Source organism: Sceloporus undulatus, chromosome 5 (genome assembly GCF_019175285.1).
Source record: "Sceloporus undulatus isolate JIND9_A2432 ecotype Alabama chromosome 5, SceUnd_v1.1, whole genome shotgun sequence".
In the NCBI taxonomy this organism is placed as follows: domain Eukaryota; kingdom Metazoa; phylum Chordata; class Lepidosauria; order Squamata; family Phrynosomatidae; genus Sceloporus; species Sceloporus undulatus.
This window is the reverse complement of record NC_056526.1, coordinates 73179529-73202783: the sequence shown is the minus strand read 5'-3', so window position 1 is coordinate 73202783 and position 23255 is coordinate 73179529. Positions and strand designations below refer to the sequence as shown.

At 41.8% G+C, this 23255-nt stretch overlaps 1 protein-coding gene across 1 annotated transcript in view; it reads right to left on the bottom strand.

Annotated features, from left to right (window-relative positions):
* Nucleotides 1-7350: 7350 nt before the first annotated feature.
* The window catches only part of LOC121931643 (hyaluronidase-4-like), a 40339-nt gene continuing 24434 nt past the window's right edge, over nt 7351-23255 (bottom strand). The window contains exons 5-6 of the mRNA XM_042469616.1: nt 8393-8606; nt 7351-7446 (exon numbers count right to left, since the gene is read on the bottom strand). Of these exons, the coding sequence (XP_042325550.1) occupies nt 7351-7446; nt 8393-8606 (310 nt within the window). The remainder of the gene's footprint in view (nt 7447-8392; nt 8607-23255) is intronic.

The following is a 23255-nucleotide window of genomic DNA, read 5'->3' as shown; positions in this document are numbered from 1 at the left end:
AGCCTTGTAGTCCTTTGCAGATGCAGGCGCTTAAAGCGCTGAAGAGATTAAGCGCCTGTAAACCATTAAAATAAAAAATAAAAATAATCCTTATCTCTTATTGAAAGACCACAGCGAACAAAGGGGTGAGGGAAGAAAAAATGGCGACAGCCACGACGGATGGGGACAGAAAGGGCAACTCCCCCAAGGACAGCCCCCACCGCAGTCCGCTCCTCCCATTCATCCAACCCGATTCAAAGGCTGTCGTTCCTATTTAAATACTCCGGTTCCTAACTCGAATCAATGGAAAAACGTAGGTTGGACCCTAGTGGTTTTTTAACACGTGTTAAATGAGGAAAATTCGATTTAAATTTTTATCCCGCTCTACGATTCGATTTGTAGTGGGGACGATTGCAGGTTGCTCTAGAACCGTTCTAGGTTTAAATCGGATCCTAATATGAACGCCACTCCTTGGATTCGATTCAGAACGCGGGGTTTCCCCTAGTGGGAACATTCCCAAAGAATCCTATCTTCCACTGTTGTGCCCAGATCCTTCAAGTACTTGCTCATAACCCCTGTGATCAACTCTATCCATATGGTTTGTTGTCTTCCTCTCTTTCTTCTTCCCTCTACCTTTTCTAGCATTATTGTTTTTTCTAGTGCCTTCTCATTATTTGGTCAAAGTACGATAGTCTCAAGTTGTTCCTCTTTGCTTCCAAGGAGAGCCCTGATCTGAATAGTTCAAGAACCCATTTGTTTGTCTTCTTGGCTATCCATGGTACCCTAAGTACTCTTCTACAGCACCACATTTCAAATTAGTTGATTTTCTTTCTGTCTGTTTTGTTCACTGTTCAGCTCTTACATGCGTACATGATAACTGGAAATACAATGGCCTGAACCATTTTGACTTTAGTACTCGGTTGTATGTCTTTGCTCTTCAGTATCCTTTCCAGTTCTTTAATAACTGCCCTTCCCATTCCTTGACTGCAGTCTCCATTCTGGTCAATGTTTGATCCTAGATATGGAAATTCTTTAACTATTTCAATTTCCTTCTTGACTTTGTGTATTTCTTCTGTGGTCATTATTTTTGTTTTCTTTATGTTTAGCATCAGACCTGCCTTTGCACTTTTATCTTTGACCTTCCTTATTAACTGTTTCAATTCCTGGACATCTTCTGCTAATATAATGGTGTCGTCCACATATCTTAGGTTGTCAGTGTTGCTTCCTCCTATCTTAACTCCTCCTTTTTCTGATTCTAATTCTGTTTTCCTTATGATGTTTTCAACATCTAAGTTAAACAAGTAGAGTGATAGGATGCAGCATTGCCTGACCCCTTTGCCTATTGAGAACTGCTGTTTCCCCGAATTCTGTTCAGACAGTGGCCTCTTCTTCTTGGTACATGTTCCTTATCAGGACTATCAGATGTAATGGCACCTCCATGTCTTTTAGTGCATTCCACAGTTTTTCATGATCTATGCAATCAAATGCTTTGCTGTAGTCTATGAAATACATGCTGATTCTTTTTTGGAATACTTTGGATTCTTTTGGAATTCTTTGGCTTATGGACATCTTCAGAGCATGCGGTATATAAACACCACACTCCCAAGACACCCAGAAGTAGGCTTTAAAAGGCTGTCTGTTTCAGCCCATAGTTTGCTTTCTCTGTCAGAGAACTCTGGTGCCAGAACATACTACAAATCCCAGGATTACATAGGTTGGAGCTATGTCAATTAAAGTGGTGTCACAATGTGTTAATCCTACAGTGTGGTTTCAAAGTGTGTTAATCCAGGAGCCCAAAATTTTACCACCTACTCACAAGATAGGAATTCAGCAGATTTCGGGGAAATCGGAGATTTGTACAACCCCTCCCACAACACATACACACACACACACACACAGAGGAGGGAAGCCTTATGAAGTAGCTAGCCAAAAGAGCATAATGAGGATTGAGTGTGTTTTGTATTCACAGAATCCTGACCAGAAGGCCACAGAAAACAGGGAAAGAAAGGGCACGGAAAACTATGGATGGGTTTGTTTGTTTTTGTAACATTTTCCTGCAAGTCCCACTTGTTATTTGAATAATGTTCTAATCACAGGTTTCTCTGTTCCTGCAACTACATTCCAAAGCCACTACCTTTTTGGAATTTGCTACGTTTGTCAGTTTCACTAAGATTTGCTCCTCTGACTGTTAGGAACTGATTTTTGCCCCGGGTCTTGCTGTAATGGAGTTCTGTGTTAAAGTTAATAGACTATTTTTACCTGATAGCTCCTAGTTTAAAAAGATTGCCTTTGGCCCAGCTTAATCATGACGTGTCTAATAAATGTTGCTCTTTTCAGACCCTTTCTGAGAGTCTTAGTCTGTGTGAGTTAAGCAATAAAGCACCTTGGCTTTTGTCAAAAAGTCAATAATTTTGGAATATATTAACACTAATTGCTTTAGGGTTATCTAGCTAGAAGTATGCACCAATCAATCTACACACCCTAAGACTATGGAAATACCTCCTCTGTGACATTTGAATTTTGTGTAGGCCTGCACTGTATTCCAATGAAGATGGCCACTGCTATTCCAAGATGTATACTTGTTTAACTGTTTGGTAACCTAGGTGCTCTCAGAAGCAAGGTCTGCCCTACCATTACAAAGACTGAGGCAATTACCTTAGCTAGTAGATTCTGAGAAGCAGCAATGAAATACTGAAAAAGAAAGTTGTGTCCCATATGGCTTTTCTTGCTCAGCCTGTTGCCTTGGAATATCTACTGCCACCAGGTTTGAAAAGAGATTCTGCAGCCAGTCTGCTCGGTTTTTGTAGATTGATTGGTTTGACCGTCTTGTTCTTCACTTCAGATAGCAAAATGTCCTGGGACAGTCATGTCTAGAAACAATATCAAAATTACAAAAATGGAAGCAAAAGGACAGAAGAAGACCCATGTCACAGTGTAGCTGCTCCCACAAAGACTTTGGCAGCAATTGTGTTGCCCATGTTACCATGCAAAATGCAGGGATTACAGGAATACTACTACTTCAGAGGTGGGGAATGTACAATCCACATGCCCCATGAGATCCCAATAAACTACCTTGTAGTCACTACTAATTTCTTCAAACCTTCCCACATAGGATGATTTGGGGAAAGTGTTGTCTGATAACTGCACAGAAACCCCCAAAGCCCAAAAATGTGAAGAAAAAACATCCTCGCCTACCTCCCCAACCCCAAATAATTCTGCTTGCATTAGTGTCAAAATGACCACTTCCAGATGTTGACATTCAATATCAATGAACTACTGACATTTCAGATATTAATGAACACTATAGAGATGATAGGAACTGAAATTCAAATATGGAAAACCATGGATTCCCTCAGTGTAATGCAGTGCTTCCTTTTTCATGTAGGAATCAATCATCACTGGGCTCCTTTGTGCAAATTTGATAGGTAAGCCTCTATTCCTTTATCCATGTCACTGATAAAGACTTTCTTTCTATCAACTTTCTTCACTGACCATCTTTCACATCCAAATATAGGGATAGGGAATGGCTTGGGCTATCCTCAGAGTTCAGAGTAATGTCTTTTTATTTTATGATCTTGTCCAGTTCTCAATTGTCCTTCTCATTGCTACTCCTCTTCTGATTTCTTGGCTGCAGCCTCCATTCTGACCAATATTTGAACCAAGATATGGGAACTATTTGATTATTTCAATTTTCTTGTTGTCTGTGATGATTTTCTGTAGATCTTCCATGGTCATTATTTTTGATTTTTTAATGTTCAGTATTAATCCAACCTTGGCACTTTCTTCCTTGACCTTCTTCAATAAATGCTCCAAGCCTTTGTTTCTTTCTGCTAGTAGTATTGCAGCTATAATGCAGTATCTCACAATAGAGAAAGCATGCAGGGGTAGTGTGTTGGCCATTTAACAAATCCAAACAAATATCCATCAGTGGTACCTTTACTGACCAACCAAAATGCACAATATACTTCTTACAAGTTTTCGAAGTTCCATGGGCTTCTTCATCAGGCAAAATGTTACAAACCAAACAGGAGGGGGAAAAACAATTGAAGATGTTAGATGCCACAGTTCATTTTAAAAATTTCATCATGGTTGCGTATTGTGTTCCTCTTCCAAACATGGGGCACCCCCATCCTTGGTTTGAATTTCTCTTTGAATTCCCAAATCTTGTGGGAGAGGTCTCTTGTTCTTCCTTTGCTTCTGTTTGTCTGCATTAATTGTTGCACTGTTGGTTATATTGTAAGAAAAGGAAGGTAAACTATACAATCCAGATATGCCATAATATTCCCTCTTTCCTGACCACTAGTAATCATTATAGTAAGCTTTGGTGATAATTGTTTCATTGAGAGAAATATTTTGTCAATATTCAACTAGATTTTTTTTAAAAAAAACACAGGTTACTATGTTCCGATACTTACCAGTCTGGCTTCACCATCCTGTAAAAAGGGGGACCCAAGTATTTATTATGATTTGCCCAAAGGTTTCTTCTAGTCCTCGTGATCCTATGCGAATGTAGTTGTGGAGCTTCTGGTGTGCAGCCTTTTCCTATACACCTTGCTTCCTGGATTAAGACAGTAATTTCCATTAACTAAAGGCATTTTAAGACACAGCATTTGTTGTTGACTGGAACTAAAACAATTCCAATAGGATTGTACGCACAGGCATAAGAGATAGCAGTGAATAAAAGCCAACATTTAATTAGTCCTTAATGAAATAATTGCACTCTTTGCTTAATTAGCAGCCTGATCCATAAAGTGATTACATGAAAATATATGGACTTAAAACAACATTAGGCATGTTGGCAGCAGTCAACATCCAAGTATTTTGTCTTAAATAGGATATAGATTGGATTACAAGGCTTTTAACACTATTATTTATTATTAAATACTTAAAATGTGATCCTCAGTCAGCCTGCTTTGGAAATGAAGCCACTGAGGTTTCCTTCTGAAGCCAATGAGGTTTCTTTATAACATAGTTTCATTCTCTTCCTCTCTCTTCCTCTCTCTCTTAATTCCCCCCCCACACACACACACACTTCTGTATGTGTGTGTGATTGTGTGTTGATTTTGCATCTGTTTTTACCTTGCTATGAGCCACTTTAAGTTCCTAGGTCTGGAAGAATGACTGGATAAATCAATTTTAAAAAAAATCTGGTTCATGTTGTGCCTCATTCCACTGCCTCCTGTTGTGTTGTAGATCTAGAGCACCAATTAAATGAATGGGAAGATACTGTCTTTTTCACCATGGGCCAAGAGTTTCTTGCCTTTAGATTTGTTGTTTTAGAAGTAGCCATAAAGTGGATGTTGGTTACTAAAGTAGCTTGCCATATCTGTTTCAGTGTGGGCACCAAGAAACAGCTGGTGGCTTCAATGCCAGTGGAATCTGCTTTGTTTTAGTTCAGACTTTAAAGACATTGCCAAAAGAGCTGACCACTTTTCTCCAAACAGGTTTGGCACCTTGGACAGCTCCTTTACAGTTTCATGTAAAACCTGGAGTTGATTCACTGTCCTAATCACATGGGGCAAATCAACCACCACTACAGAAGAAACTATCCTGTTCTGGTGGCGATTGTCATTGTTGCTATTGTGGTGGCTGAAATTCTTGGTGTTGGTGTTCTTGCCATGTTTATTTTTGTTCTCTCTTTTGCACAAAATCAGGACTCAAGGTGGCTAGAACCAATGTAATAGAAAAATTGAACTATCAGTGTATCTGGTGTTTGTTCCACCATCCCTAGAGATTAAGGGGGAATACAAACTGGCAGAAAGGGGCGGCAAGCCACAGCAGATAAACAGCACAGCCTCTGGGATGCCTAAAAAAGAACCCACTCCCAGTGGGTTCTTTTTACACTGCGCATGGGACACCATTGGCGCACTCGTGCATGATCATGATGTCCACATGGTGCTACACTGTTTTGGTGCTGCACCACGTGGACATGATCATTGCGCACCCAATGTGGATGAGGGCGTGGCAAGATGGCGCACGCACCCAGCCCTACCTAACCCTACTTTCAGTCCCAGGCCAGCGCAAAGCACCGGTCTGTACCGGGCCTAAATTAATGGGTACATGAAACTACACCAGAGTTGTGGAAATCCCTCCAGAATAGTGAAAAGTCTGGAAACCATGCCATATGATGAGCAGCTTAGGGAGCTGGGTATGTATAGCCTGGAGAAGAGAAGGTGAAGAGGTGATATTTTTAAATATTTGAGGGGATAACTAATTGAGGATGGAGCAACCTTGTTGCCTGCTACTCCATAAACTAGGTCATGGGGCTACAGAAAAAGAGATTCCACCTAAACATTAGGAAGAACGTTTTTACAATAAAAGCTGTTCAACAGTAGAATGAGCTCCTTCTCCTTTTTGGAGGTTTATAAACAGAGGCTGGAAGGCCATTTGACAGGAATGCTTTGATTGTGTATTCCTGCATGGCAAGGGGTTGGACTGAATGGCCCTTGGTGTATCTTCCAACTCTATGATTCTGTGATTCTAAGTAAGATGGGGTCTATCCTTGTGGAGCTTCCAGAGGATAGTCAAAACAATATTTGACCTTTAATTTTTAAAATTGACTTTTGTGTTGAAAGAACACATGTATTAAAATATTTACATCCTACCCTGTATTACAGGGTATGAGGATGTGATACAGATCAAATCAATGCTGAACAATGTAGAATAATTTAAATTTAAAACAAAATATATTAAATAATTTAACAATTAAAACCAATTAAAACAGTTTCAAACTTGTACAATTTGGGGCAAAATTGTTAAATGTCAAATAAAAAGCTATGTTCACACCTGGTGCCAGAAAGAAAACCAGACCATTGTCAGTTTGGTCTTCAAGAGGAGGAGATTTCCACAGTCAGAACAGTAGAAAGAAAGCCCTCATTCACATATTCCCAGACTGTATTGAATTTGATGAGTATGCCCCCAATTCTGTCATCCAAGTTATTGATGAAGATGTTGAATAGCACTGAGCCCAGGAGTGAGTCCCACTGGACATCCCACTGGTCACTTCTCTCCAGGAAGAAGAAGAGGAGCAATTGCATTACAATTTTAGCAATGGAAAATTTCTGTTTCTTCCTTTCCTTGATGATAATAATACATGAAAAATTATTTTTATTTCTTTCCCACCTCTCCTCAAAGCTCCATGCTTGTTTTGCTTCTAGGTGAATCCATCCCTGGCCCCCCCAGAGTAGTAATTTCAAGCAATTTATATTGCACTATGTAATATTACATCTTGAAGCTTCTCTGTCAAAATCCTCCATCTTAACTTACAAAAAGGAAACTTTAATAGAAAGCAGGCACATTTTGGTTTATTGGCGAGTGTCCTCCTTGTGACATGAGTTGCGACCATAGAGGCAGGTGTGCAACCATCCTCTTTCATTTTCCCCAGATCTGTTTCCAGATAGTTGCACGAAAAGTTTCCTCCTTGCGCTTTCTGAACGCTTTCTTCCTCAGATGGGCTCCTTTTGTTCCCTGAAATTATCAGAAACACACACAACACACACATACACACTATGCTGTCATTAGTTTCTTGGTGCACAAAGCCTGTCTATTCCTTACAAAGGAAGTACATGAAATAGGAAAAGATAGACAGAGGAAATGAAATACAACCCCCTGACAAACATCTTCCTAGAGAGGTATTCTTTCAGGAAAAAATAAATGTTTGCTTTTCTTTGCAGTTTTCCCACTATCTCAAGGGTCCTGTGTCCCAAATCCTAGGGAATGTGGAGGGACCACTGTCTGTGAAATAGGAAAAGGCAGAAAGAGGAGAAGAGAGTTGCATTGGGAGGAAAGTAAGGGCTCCGTAGGGACTTGAACCCCATCCTGGAAACCAGGAGTGCCAACCACCAGCGCCTTTTGCTTTTTTTTTTTTTCTGGCAATGCAACAAGGGGAAAAGCAAAACCTGAGAGAACACATAAGGAGTGTTCTCTCAGGAAAAAGAAAACCTGACAGAGTTTAAACAACAATATTTGAGACATAAAGCCTCAAATGTTTCAGGTATTCACTTTTTGCAACCTAAAGACAGTCACTGGCCCTGTACAGATTAGAAGAAAGGGGTGAGCAGCGGCCGCTCCTTTATCCTCGGGATTGTTCCACGGCAACTACACAGCTGTGACAACAATCCAGCCCAAAAAGGAGCTCTGAAATGGAGCTCCTCCCTGCAACGCCACCAAGGCGGCATTTGCCCATACGTATTAGAGTTCGTGAGTGTGAGGTTGCTGCATGCTCCTGAACCCTAAAATCTCCACCATCACGTCACATGATGGGCTATTAAGACGTTGCAGAAGCCTTCTTATTAGCAACATTACTGCCTTTAAGATGCATCCTTGCGATTGGTTTTGATAGGCATCTCTTCCTAACACACTGTTCTTGGTATCTGTTAAGACTTGCGCTTGAAATAAAGAAAAGATAACTTACCTGATCGTTCAACCGCAATGGGAACAGGTCTGGGATGATTTTGGACAAACAGTTTTGTGGATTCTTCATAGAATGGCTACATTCTTCATTGGGGCTTTGCCTGTCCTGGATGGCATCACACTTCCCCTGAGATTTCAGTCTCGCAGATTGGGAAACTTCCTTCTGGACTCGACTCTGAGCCTGGATGCCCGGGTCTTGAGTTTGGTTCTTCCCTCTGTCTGAAATATAAGCAGAGCTTCATATTAGTACACTCATCCCCCAGACAAAAAGAGAGAAAATGGAGAGGGAGAAGTTGGTCTGTTTACTTGCATGGAAGGAGAAAGATGCTGGCTGGTAGCAAAGGCCTAGTGGTCACAGCATGGCACAGTATCCCCAGGGACTAAAAGCATTTCACTTGAAATTGGTTCTTCCCTCTGTCTGAAATATAAACAGAGCTTGACATTAGAAAACTCATTCCCTAGAGAAAGAGAAAAAAATGGAGGGGGACAAGTTGGTCCACTCACTTGTATGGAAGGAGAAAGATGGTGGCCGGTAGCAAAATCCTAGTGGTCACAGTGCGGAGCAGTATCCCTAAGGACCAGGTTGACTTTTGCAAGAGCATTTTACCTGAAATTGGTTCTTCCCTCTGTCTGAAATATAAGCAGTGCTTCATGTTAGTACACTTATTCCCCAGAGAAAGAGAGAAAAAATGGAGGGGGGAAAAGTTGGTCCACTCACTTGCATGGAAGCAGAAAGATGCTGGCTGGAAGCAAAAGCCTAGTGGTCACAGCATGGCGCAGTATCCCCAGGGAACATGTTGGCTTTTGCAAGAGCATTTCTCGTACACCTGGATCTTCCTTTTATCTGAAATATAGTCAGTCTTAAGCATTCAACTGCTTCAAATAAAATCTTGGAGGCCAAAAAGTAGAAGGCCCTTGACCACTTAGAGCAGCTCTGCTGGATGACATTGGGGAGATACAGTGATGCCAGAGAAGTATCATTTCTTCACTGCCTCCATTGCCTTGGCATAGGCCTTCCAATGGGCCCTAGCCCATTTTTTTTTGGATTTTCTGCCATCGTTGCTCTAGTCTCCTTCCTACTGGTTTTCTCACCGCCAGCTCTCTAGTTAACCAGGGGGCATATTTGGCTGCACTTCATGGGAAGGTATGCTTAGGAGCAATCATGTCCACTGCCCTGGCTATTTCCCTATTCCAGAGATGTGCCAGGGTTTCAACAAGATCATCTGCCAACGCACCAGGAATTCATCTTCTCTAAAGGAGGCTGTTGTGAGGCCATTGCTTAAAAAGACCAACCTGGATCCCACTGCTCTGGATAAATATTGGCCAGTCTCTACCATTCCATTCTTCCGCAAGGTTCTGGAGCGAGTGGTGGCCTGCCAGCTTCAGGGTTTCTGGATGATTGTCTAGATGCATTTCAATCTGGCTTCAGACCTGGCTAGGGGCGGAGACTGCTTTGGTCGCCTTGATGAATGATCTCTGCAGGGAACTCGATAGGAGGAATGTGTCCCTGTTGGTCCTGCTGGATCTCTCAGTGGCTTTTGATACCATTTACCATGGTATCCCTCTGGCTGCCATGGTATCCTTCTGGTAGAGATGTTCCTGGTCAGTCGTAAGACAGATCAGGGAACTAGGGATTTGTCTGTGCTGGATGGTGTCACACTCCCCCTGAAATCTTGTCTGTACTCCTGGACTCTGCTCTGAGCCTGGATGCCCAAGTCTCAGCAGTGGCCAGGAGTGCATTTGCACATCTTAAACTCATGTGCGATCTGCGTCCGTTCCTTGAGACGTCAGATCTGCCTGGATTTCTCTCTGATCCTGGATGCCCAGGTCTCAGCAGTTGCCAGGAGATCTAAAACGTATGTGTTATCTGCGCCCATTCCTTGAGATGTGAGATCTGCCTGGACTCCTCTCTGAGCCTGAATGCCCATGACTCAGCAATTGCCAGGAGTGCTTTTGCAAATTTTAAACATGTGTGCCATCTGTGCCCGTTCCTTGAGACGTCACATCTTCCAGGACTCCTCTCTGAGCCTGGATGCCGAGGTCTCAGCAGTGACCAGGAGTTTATTTGCACATCTTAAACTCATGTGCCATCTGCATCCGTTCCTTGAGAAGTCAGATCTGCCTGGGCTCATCTCTGAGCCTGAATGCCCATGACTCAGCAATTGCCAGGAGTGCATTTGCACATCCAAAACATGTATGCCAGCTCTGCCCGATACTTGAGATCTTAGATCTTCCTGGACTCCACTCTGAGCCTGGATGCCCAGGTCTTCAGTTTGGTTCTTCCCTCCGTCTGAAATGTAAGCAGAGATTCATGTTAGTACAGTCATCCCTCAGAGAAAGAGAGATAAAATTGAGAGGGAGCAGTTGGTCCACTTACTTGCATGGAAGCAAAAAGATGCTGGCTGGTAGCAAAAGCTTAGTGGTCATTGCATGGCACAGTATCCCCAGGGACTAAAAGCATTTCACTTGAAATTGGTTTTTCCCTCTGTCTGAAATATAAGCAGAGCTTCATGTTAGTACACTCATCCCCCAGAGAAAGAGAGAAAATGGAGGGGGAGAAGTTGCTTCACTTACTTGCATGGAAGGAGAAAGATGCTGGCCAGTAGCAAAAGCCTAGTGGTCACAGCATGGCACAGTATCCCCAGGGAACATGTTGGCTTTTGCAAGAGCATTTCACATCCAATTGGATCTTCCTTTTGTCTGAAATATAGTCAGTCTTAATCATTCAACTGCTTCAAATAAAATCTTGGAGGACAGAATGTAGAAGGCCCTTGACCACTCAGGGCAGATCTGCTGGATGAAATTGGGGAGGCGCAGTGATGCCACAGGAGTATCATTTCTTCGCTGCCTCCATTGCATTGGCATAGGCCTTCCAATGGGCCATAGCCGTTTTTAGTTTCTATTTTCTGCCATCGTTGCTCTAGTCTCCTTCTCACTGGTTTTCTCACCACCAGATCTCTAGTTAAACAGGGGGCATATTTGGCTGCACTTGAAGGGAAGGTATACTTAGGAGCAATTGAGTCCATTGCCCTGGCTATTTCTCTATCCCAGAGATGTGCCAGGGTTTCAACAGGATCACCTGCCAAGGCAACAGGAATTCATCTTCTCTAAAGGAGGCTGTCGTGAGGCCATTGCTTAAAAAGTCAAACCTGGATCCCATTGTTCTAGATAAATACCAGCCAATCTCTACTATTCCATTCTTGGGTAAGTTTCTGGAGTGAGTGGTGGCCTCCCAGCTTCAGGGGTTTCTGGACGAAACAAATTGTCTAGATGCATTTCAATCTGGCTTCAAACCTGACTATGGGATAGAGACAGCTTTGGCCACCTTGGTGAATGACCTCTGCAGGAAACTGGTCAGGAGGAATGTGTCCCTGTTGGTCCTGATGGATCTCTCTGTGGCTTTCAATACCATTGACTATGGTATCCTTCTGGCTGCCATGGTATCCTTCTGGTAGAGATGTTCCTGGTCAGTCATAAGGCAGATCAGGGAATTGGAGCTTTGTCTGTGCTGATGGTGTCTCACTCCTCCTGAAATCTTGGGCTCCCAGCTTGTCCGTGCTCCTGGACTCTGTTTTGATCCTGGATGCCCAGGTCTCAGCAGTTGCCAGGAATTCATTTGCACATTTTAAATGTATGTGCCATCTGCGTCCATTCTATGAGATATCACATTTGCCTGGAATTCTTGCTGAGCCTGGATGCCCAGGACTTAGCAGTTGCCAGGACTGCATTTGCACATCTTAAACTTATGTGCCATCTGCATCCGTTCCTTGAGACGTCAGATCTGCCTGGACTCCTCTTTGAGCCTATATGCCCAGGTCTCAGCAGTTGCCAAGAGGGCATTTGCACATTTAACACTTATGTGCGATTTACATCCATTCCTTGAGACATCACATCTGCCTGGACTCCTCTCTGAGCCTGGATGCCGAGGTCTCAGCAGTGACCAGGAATGCATTTGCAAATCTTAAACGTAGTGCCATGTGCATCTGTTCCTTGAGATGTCAGATCTGCCTGGACTCCACTCTGAGCCTGGATGCCCAGGCCTCAGAAGTGGCCAGGAGTGCATTTGCACATCTTAAACCTATGTGCCATCTGCATCCATTCCTGGAGACGTCAGATCTGCCTGGACTCCTCTCTGAGGCTGAATGGCTAGGTCTCAGCAGTGCCCAGGAGTGCATTTACACATCTTCAGCTTATGTGTGATCTGCATCCATTCCTTGAGACGTCACATCTGTATGGACTTCTCTCTGAGCCTGGATGCCCAGGTCTCAGCAGTTGCCAGGAGTGCATTTGTACATCTTACACTTATGTGTGATCTGCATATGTTCCTTGAGATCTCAGATCTGCCTGGACTCCCATCTGAGCCTGAATGCACAGGTCTCAGCAGTTGCCAGGACTGCATTTGCACATCTTAAACATATGTGCCATCTGCATTCATTCCTTCAGACATCAGATCTGCCTGGACTCCTCTCTGAGCCTGGATGCCCATGACTCAGTAGTTGCCAGGAGTGCATTTGCACATCCAAAAATGTATGCCACCTCTGCCCGTTCCTTGAGATCTTAGATCTTCCTGGACTCCAATCTGAGCCTGGATGCCCAGGTCTCAGTAGTGGCCAGGAGTGCATTTGAACAGCTTAAGCTTGTGTGCCAGCTGTGTTCGTTCCTTGAGACATCAGATCAGGCTACAGTGACACATGCCTTGCTTACATCCCGTTTGTACTACTGAAATGCACCCTAACTGGGGCTGCCTTTGGAAATTGACTGAAGACTTCACTGGGTTCAAAACGCCTCAGCCAGAATGCTGACCGGTGCCAGTTACAGGGAGCATATAACTCCCTTGTTAAAACAGCTCCACTGGCTACCTGTTCATTTCCAGGCACAATTCAAAGTGCTGATGATAGCCTATAAAGCCCTACCTGGCTTGTGTTCAGACTGTTTGAGAATCCGTATCTTCCCATATGAACCTACAAGAACCCCAAGATTTGAAGGAGAAGGCTTTTTCTCATTCCCATCAAGACCAGAGGCTCACCTGGTGCGGACGCGAGAGAGAGCCTTCTCGGGGCCTGCTCCCATCCTCTGAAATAATAAGGACCTTCCTCCGGAGCCTCGGCTGGCCCTCTCCCTGCTGGCCTTTTGCCGCCAAGGAATATGGTTTTATGACTTTTTATTTTTTCTTCACATAAGGCATAGCAGGATGGTTTCGTTGAGCAGGTGGCTGTTTAGTCTGTTTTTAACATGTGGGTCATATTTTATGTGATTTTATATATAGACGCAGTAATTATTTGAATTTTATAACAATTTTAAAGGTTTTATCTGTGAGCTGACTTGGATCCCTCTGGGGAGAAAGGCGGGATATAAATGAAATAAATAAATAAAATAGTGGGGGGCCGGGGGGAGACATAAGAACGCAAATGCAATTCAGAGAAAGCTATCTCCATTAGCCTTAGCAAGACAGACCTAGGAGCAAGATTCAATCCCAGATAGGAGAGAAGAGATGAGGAGAGGCCAAGAGATGCAACTTTCATTGTTTCACACTTGGACCAGGAACAAACACAATTCTCTTGTGTTGAAGGAGATCTAAGCCTTCCTCAAATACTATAACTTTTCTCCAGAACATAAGGGCAAGCCACCAAACTGTACTAGATAAGGGGCTTTCCCCTCTTTCCAGAAACAGCAGAAATATAAATATAAAGCAAAGTATTATCTGTCATACATTTATCTTCCTTCCTTCCTTCCTTCCTTCCTTCCTCCCTCCCTCCCTCCCTCCCTCCCTCCCTTCATTGATTCATTGATTCATTCATTCTTTCATTCTGTAATTAAAATTTTAAGCCTTTTGCTCATCCTAACTGTAGTAGATAATATTAACCACAGCAGAAAGCAACAGGCATTTAGCAAACCAAACCACAGCATAAATCAAAATTTCCTTTGAAAAAAACAAAGTATCATCTGTCATCCATTTACCTTTTTCCTTCCTTCCTTCCTTCCTTCCTTCCTTCTGTAATTAAAGTCTTAAACCACTTGTTAATCCAAACTGTAGTAGATAATATTAACTATAGCAGAAATCAACAGACACTAGTAAATCAAAGCACTGATACAGATCCCACTGATTTATTCAGAGAGGGATCAGGAATATACTGGCCTCACAGAAATACGCAAAAACCACATTTACACATCGGGAGAAAATCTCAGGATTTTTTGTGCATTCTCTCAGGAAAAGAGAGTAAAATCTCAACTGTTTCAGCATATTCACTTTTTGCAGCCTTAAAACAGTAGTGAGACATTGCAGAAATGTCCTTCCTAGCATCCTTACTGCCTTTAAAATACACCATGGATCTTTGTCTTGTGCGGGATCTCTCCCTAAAACTCTGTTGTTGTTGGTATTTACTGCTATTGAAAAATAGAAAAGAGGGCTTACCTGATCATTAAGCCACAATTTCTGACAACGGTTGTGTGGATTCTTCACAGGAGCTGCTAGAATGCCAGAACAGGAGAGAAGCACCCCATACACAAAGACACACAACATACAAAAGCATTACCTTGTTATTCCTGGGTGGAAAGAGAGAATAGAGGGTTCACCTGCTCTTGGGTCCCTTGAAGCCTGAACCTCTTGCATCTGAGACACTGCCTCCAGATCTGGGAAAAGCAGCCTCCAGACCCCAGTGCTCCCCAGTCCCTCCAGTAACCCCAAAGACCTTCTCTGACCGATCATGGAGAGAAGGCCTTGTTTTGACGGTCAACTGTTGCAAAACCAGGAAAGCAGAGAAGCCCCCGCCCCTCAACACAAAACAACACAAAAGCAACGCAATAAAGAGGGTCACCCATAGATCAAAGTGAATAAGGGACCAAATGCAAAGGGGGCTTGCTGGCGTGTGGACCAAGACATTAAAGGCTTCAGTGCCCCCCTCCCAACATTTCCAAAGAGCATTTTACCACAAAAACAGCATTTCAAGTCACACATTTCCTGCACAATTGTTGATGTGAAATCCCTGCAAAGGAAGGCATTAGAACAAGGTCCCCAAATGCATCCAAAGCCCAATCATGGCAACTTCTCGGCGGGTCACTCACTGTTCAGTTGCCTTCGCCCGCGAACATCCAGAAACTGGCACAGGGACTGGCATCCGTCCCAAAGAGGTGGCACTTGCTCCCCAGAAAGGACCCTGCAAGGCTAGCAAAGGAGGCCCAAAATCACTCTTTTGCTGCCAGGGAATCCCAGACCAAGAGGGGCCTGGAATATGGGCAAGATCCCAAATTTGGGGGGGGGGGGGGGTGATGGTCTTGGAACCAACTCTCATCAGATAAAAAGGAGCTACTGGATTGTTTCCAATTTTGTTACTCTATTTTGATTAATTCTCTTTTAGTACTTCTCCTCATTCCCTCCTCATTACTATTTCCCCCCTAGTTTTGGTTTTTAAACTCTTACTTGCATAAATTTTCCTTTCAGGACTTAAATACCAAAGTATTGTCTCTTATCCATTTACCCTTCCTTCCTTCCTTCCTTCCTTCCTTCCTTCCTTCCTTTCTTAATTTCTTTCTTTCTCTTCTGAAATTAAAACCTTAAACGACTTGTTAATTCTAACTGTAAGAAATAATACTAACCTCAGCAGAAACCAACAGACGCTTGGGAAACCAATCCACTTGCACAAATCCCATTGAATCATTCTGCTTGGGAGAAGCCATTGAACTTAGCCCAAATTCCCCTCCGTCCTTCGGTTTTCTGTTCTTTCTTTTCATTGCCATCCTAACCCTTGATAAGAGCCAATAAGTAATAGCCAGTATTCAGAGTTATAAACTGATCAGCTTAGAATTCCTTAGTTAACTTTAGGAAATAGCTACAGCTTTCAGAAGCATTCTAGCTGTTTCTCTTTTCCTCTTTGAAAGGCGTTTTTAAGTCTCTTTTGGCCCCCGGTTGCTCTAACTACTTGAGCCTGGCTCTCCCTTCACTTCTGACCAGAGAAGTCTATGGAGGCTGGCAGTTGGCCAAAGACAGCCTGGAACCTTCCGCCTTCAGCGCACGCATCACAATGGCACAGAAAGTAGTCCCTGGAAGCCTTGGTCCAGCGGAGGGAAATGTCCATTGCTGACCATTGAGAGATATTTGGTGGGGAAAGTGGCCATTGCTTTGTTAGTGGACATATACTGGATTCACAGAAACAGTAAAACACACACACAGGAATAAAATCTAGACTGAAAAAATGTCAAAATGCATGCAATTTCCACAAGTGTGAATATATTGGCACAAGGGGGGGATGTACTGGCTTCATAGAAATATTCATAGAAGTATTTTTCACAGATTTCCCGAATGACAATAAAAGACAATTCGAAGATTTATGCTAATTTCATGTCTTGGTGCTAATTTAATTTGCATATCAAACTCAATTACCATGTCAAAAGGAAGTTTGGAAGATGTTTAAAGAGCATTCCTCTGTTATTATTATTATTATTATTATTATTATTATTATTATTATTATTAAGCTTTATTTATATAGCGCTGTAAATTTACACAGCACTGTACATAAAATCTTTTAATTAGACGGTTCCCTGCCTTCAGGCTTACAATCTAAGAAGACGTGACACAAAGGGAGAAGAGAATGGTTGTGGGGAAGGGGATCAGGTCCTGGAGTTCATCTCTCCCTCTGAAGCCTGGACCAAGGCAGATGGACAGATGGAGGGCTCTGTTTCTTAAGGATAGGCCCAATGACATTGGCCCACCCTCTCTCCCCTCGGAGGCCAGGATGGAGTTGGATGCCTTCTGGGAAGGGCTCAGTTCCTTTAGGGAGGCCCGATGGCATTGGCCCACCCTTCTCTTCCCCTCAGAGGCCAGGATGGAGTTGGATGCCTTCTGGGAAGGGCTCAGTTCCTTTAGGGAGGCCTGTTGGCATTGGCTCACGCTTCTCTTCCCCTCGGAGGCCAGGATGGAGTTGGATGCCTTCTGCTTGAAAAAAACCTGAAGGCACACACACAAAAGGGGGGGGGGGGAAGACAATCTCAACAAATAAACTTTGATTGAAGCCCAAACAAGAAATAGTAGAGTTGGGGGGACCCTCAAGGACCATCCAGTCCAACCCCCTTCTTCTATGAAGTAATACATAGGAATACATAGGCTCCTAGAGGACATGTAGTCTGGCCCCTGTTCAACATCAGGATAGCACTGGAAGATGGGACAAACCAAGCATTTTCTTGGCATAAATAGGGGTTTTGCCATGGGCTGCCCCTGAAGCTCAGACAGTGTGACCCTCAGAGATGAGAAGGGGAGGGTTGGGGTGGGGTGGCAAATGGCAATGCTCTTCTGCCAAGCAGGAATTCTCAAGAAGGGGTGAAGAGTCTGGGTGCAATGGCAGGAATTCTGCCATGGATAAAACCTAGCATTCAAAGTGATTCCCAGGGGTGATCCAAGCCCCCCTTTCTACCATGAAGGAATACCTAGGAGTTAGAGTTGAAGCTGAGAACATGTGACTTGCCCAATGTCACCCAGTGAATTTCTATGGTGAAGTGGGAGACTAGAGTGGAATCCCAGCTCAGCCATGTAACTCCACAGGATGACATTGGATAAGTCACACTCTCTCGCTCATGGATATTCTGCACTCTCATTGCCAATTATTATGCATCGAGAAGTGCTCAGAATTTCTTCTCTTTAAAATGCTTTCGAAATCTCCAAATAAGAGATATTTCTACTGTTTTCGAATTTTGAAGAATATTCTTTACATCACTACTTCAAGGGCAGCTCCACACAGAGCACTTCACATTAATCTATGAGAGAAATCACCACCAGTACATCAGCTACTGTGGCTAGGTTATCCTTCCCTGTCCAGGAAAGGCTATACACAGCAACCAGTCAAAGCTAATCCCAGCAAGTCTGAGCCAAGTCCACTTGGACATTTGGTGAGTTCTGCAAACTGAGAAGTATTGTCAAGTTATGCATCAGCTTCTTCATTGGAAGTGCAATTCCATCTAGGACACACCACTTACCCAGTTCCCTGGCCCAGAATTCACCAAACCATAAAACTTTCATCTTATCATGATTCAACTTTAGTTTATTGGACTTTCCATCATCAGCACATTTCACCATCCAGGTTGTATATTATTTTACATCACTATAGCAGACAGGAAAGTGATTAATAAATACTTTTAATAAATACATGATAGGAACAGGGGTGTCATCTTGTCTGTTGCCTCAAGTCAGCCAACCTTTCTAAAACAGATTTCAAACAAATGGAAACTTTTTATGTCCTTAATCTATTCTTGCTTCCTTATCATTATGATGGTTTTATAAGTCAATTGATTGAATTATCTGTGTCTCCTTTAGGTCAACTTGCCAGCTGCTCAATCAGATGCTAAATCTGGAGATCGGCTAGCAAGATAACTGCAATAATTATTCTCCAGTAGTTGAAAACTAGATACAAATATTCCACTGTATCAACCTGCATGAACAGTTCTCTGAAAGAAATAGTATAATATTGCTAGCTACATCCAGGTGTTTTAGCCTGGACCCTGTAAGAGAAGCTTCTGAGACAGACTTTCCAATGGTGACTGATAGCTTCCATGCCATCTTTTAGTCTGAACACTCAGATAATTATCCTGTGTGCTGAACCCTATCCTCCAAAGTGGGTTCATAAGAATAGCTCCTTTAAAATTTGGACTAAAAACAAATGCAGATTCACCAGTATATTCACATGGAAACCCCCAACTGCCAAGTATAATTTGCTTTCTTGCCAGTCATTGACATACTGATCTGTTATCAACATTTTACTTGTTTGTAAGGATACTTATCTATCACAGAAGCTAATGACTTCATTATCATTTTACCAAAAGCATTACTCAGGATGAATAGCCAATTAATCCCACCATCTGCTGTTCTTGAAAGAGAAGGTGTTACCACCTCTCATTTCAAGCTAGAATGATTGATGAACCAGGCAGAGACACATGTATGTGTGCACACTCATACATACACACATATTATTGTTCATGAAAATTCAATTGAAGTAGCCAGGATGAGTATTTTTATAGCCTTCATCTCTTCTAGCTCTATAGTATTAAATAAATACAGGAGCTATTTCAACACCTGTTTTGATAAAATGAGACCTTTCCAGTAGCCACAGAGGTTGGCTTGAATTATGAAGGCATAGCTTTTAGAACAGCATCCATTTAAAAAAAAAAAAGGAATAGGCCAAAGCATCCATAATGCACTTCAAATGTTGTGCCAGAAATGGATTCTAGGGGTTTTGCTTTTGTACATTCAATTTCCAAGTATGGTTTATTTTTTTTTAATAAACAAACTGTGGAGACCCATACCTCTCATTATGCTTATAATTAATGTTAATTTATGCAAACATTGTTCCTCTTTCCCTCCATCTTTTAAAAACCACTGAATAACTTTGGGCAAGTCATATTCTTTGAGCCCCAGAGGATGGCAATGGCTAACCCCCTCTGAAGAAACCTGCCAAGAAAATCCTGTGATAGGTTCACCTTAGGGTCATCATAAGTTGAAAATGACTTGAAGGCACACAACACAGAGACAGAGTTACTTTGACCTAGTGTAAGGAGTTAAATGTTAGGAAATTAACTGAATTTTAAATTTAGAATTTTAGTTTTAGTTATTCTCAGTGCCTGCCTGTCTGCCTTTTCTGGAGAGCGATTTGTTTCAATAAGTGTTGACTTTTTTTCCTGCCCTATTCAATCTTCTGAAATAGTTTGCCATTGTGTTGGATCCAGATTTAGCTAGCTTCTTGGGCTTGCTGAGAAGTCAATCATATCCTGACTAAGTTGTCCCCTTGGTTTTGAAGGGTCAAACCCTTCAAAATCAATGGAACATAAGTGGAGAACCTAGTGTTTTGTTCAGTAGTTTTTTTCCAGTCCAGTCTCCCAGTCCCTAATCCTTAGCTGAAGTTACCTAGGTTCTATTGGGACTGAAAAACTGCCCTGTAACCACCTGTGGCCAATCCCTTTTCTAAATGTTTGAACTTCTACAAAAAGCAAACTCTGGAAACCATTACAGCTTTTACCTTTATTTAAGTATTTATTCATAGCTTTTTAAATGGACATTTGCACCCAGGTTTGAATTTGCAATTATATGAAGTTTTCAGCCTGGAGTCAGAAAATCTGGGAAGTGGATTATTTTCCTACATACGTTTGTTTACGAAATCAACTGTGAGTTACCATACATGCTGAGACAATTGAAATAAAGAATTATACATGGAATAATAATGTATTTAATAACATATTTTAAGGGCATGATTCATAATTTAGGTAAACCTCCATTTGACTCCATCTGGAGCAGCTGACATTTACATGCCACTGAAAAGAATATGTTTGAAATGCAACTGACAGATGGAATTGTTATTCAGATAGAATTGTTGATTGGTGATTAATTTTGTTTCTTTTATTCTCTTTTTTAATGAATATTTAGTATTTTTAAAAGACAAATTACATAATTGTGTAAGGGACATCCATGGATAACATATACACAAGCCCATTTTGTATAACCTTCAATTCCAAGTTATGTCTTCTTCCAATTATTAACTTCTTATTTGACTTCTTTCCCTCCTATAGTTGGTTTCCTATAATCTTACATTGTCCTTCCCTATATCTGAGCTGTTTTCTTCCACTTCCTACTACACCTTCATAAGGTCTTTTAAATTTATACAATATGGTACTTGAGGTGTGTATTTCCATCATCTTAGTTAACTGCTTCATTTGTCAGTAAAACAAAAAAAAAATTCAAATATTCAGCCTTGAAATAATGTGCTGTGGAGGTACAAAAACTAAATAGCCAAAAACATTTGAGATGCTAATATGTTACGTATTAATATATAATGCTGAGACAGTGTATATTTTATAACTATAGACATTAAGTTTGTTAGACAGGATGAGCAAGAATGTTTCACATTGCTGCCAGTCGATCTTCAAAATCAAACACAGTTTATCCCCAAATCTGTTTCCAAAATTTGATCAAGTCCTTCCAGTCTTCTGTAAGTACATTTAATGTTTAGTCTTTGATCAATGTCATTAATTTATCTAAGTCCACCATATCATAGAGCTTCAAGTGATGCATTTTATTTCTGTCTGTTTTTCAAATAGGATGTCATTTTTGTTAATTATTTGTTGGGAAATTGTTGTATTTTAAACCTCTTTGTATGTTTTAGTATCAACAAATGTTGTAAAAACTCCCATATTAAAGCACACATGACCTGTATCGCTTCTTAGCTTTCCATTAGTCATGATTGTTTTTGTTCTGGAGTTTAAAAAAAAAATAGCAACCTTAATACTATGTCAGCATCATGTAGATACATTTCCCAGTGCAAAACCTCTTCCCAAAATCCAGCCTTTCAGTCTGGCAGCCTCCCACCCTGCTAGACAGCCATTTCTGTGTGGATGGAGATCAGAGGAAGCAGCATTTCAGAGAGATCAGAGTAAGCAGATTAAATTGTTATGTTAAAAGGGCCCTTTTTAAAACACGATAACACTTCCATGACGAAAACGGAAGCGTAGCACCATCCATGATCCCACCAGAGACTCCCATCGCAGATCGGTGACATTTATGTGACATGAGCATGGCAGAAAGTAAGGCGTCTGATAAACTTCATAGTGCTGCTATTCCACTTTAACTACTCTGGCTGCTTCCTTTTCATTCTGGGATTTGCAGTTTAAGGAGTGCATTTAGAATTCTCAGTTAGAGAGCTCTTAGGCCTCACTGAATTACAGACCTCAGAATGCAACAAGAGGCAGCCAGAGCAGTAAAAGTGGAATAGCAGCACTATAAGAATGTAGTGCAGTAATGTGGTTAGTGTCACTTTCCCTTCTGTTTTGATAATTTTAGTTATGCCCAGGCAGAAAACCAGAGAAGCCATGCCTTGGTTATGATCATATTTTTGATTCCTTTGCTACTGGATGGTATATAACTTTCTCCTTCTCTTTCTACTCCTCGTCCACTTTATGGTCAGCCAATACTTACACAGAATTCCCCATCCAATCAAAATGGCACTTCACTTCAGCTCAATAGGGCATTAAGTTATCTTTATTTCAGTGGAACTCCACATTGCTAACCTTAATTATCCTGGAGCCAAGTATCTTGAATTGTGGCTGCCAATGAACTGCTCCAAGTGAAGGTCAACCCAGTAGTCACAAAATTGTAAATGGCCTTACTTGTAAAGCTCACTTACATTGAACACGCCACAATGACTCCTGTGACACTTTAGTTCAAACAGCCTTTTCACACCAGCAATTCCAATGTTGCAACATCTTCCCGCACTCTAAGGTCCTCGGGGAAGAATCTACTTCAGCCAATAAAATCTAGGCTAAGTTCAGTCACCCAGAGGGCCTTTTCCATCGCAGCTCCGAAGCTATGGAATGACCTGCCGAAGGAGATCCGTGACATTTCTACTCTTACAGCCTTTAAGAAGGCTCTTAAAACGGATCTCTTCCGGCAGGCCTTCCCTACCTAGTTCTACTCCCCATTTACTGTGACTTATGTCACTCTGTCCACCAATTCTTCTCTTAAATTTAATGAGAAGAATTAAATTAAAATTAATTAAAATAAAATCCTTGCCTCAAGAAGAAGAACCCTCCCTCCATGACATCATCATCAGACCTGGGAGGGAGTGAAAAAGAGAGGCCCAACTTCCATCAGGCCTAACTGTGAATGTACTCACTTCGCTCTCTTTAATTTTATTGTATTTTATTTATTTATTGTATTTTATTTTATTATCTTTATTTTTACTGTTGTAACCCGCCTGGATTCCTTGTGATTGGGCGGGCTATAAATAAATTATTATTATTATTATTATTATTATTATTATTATTATTATTATTATTATTATTATTATTATGGTTGTGATATTTGGAAGCAGGTTTGAAATATTGACAGAAGTCAA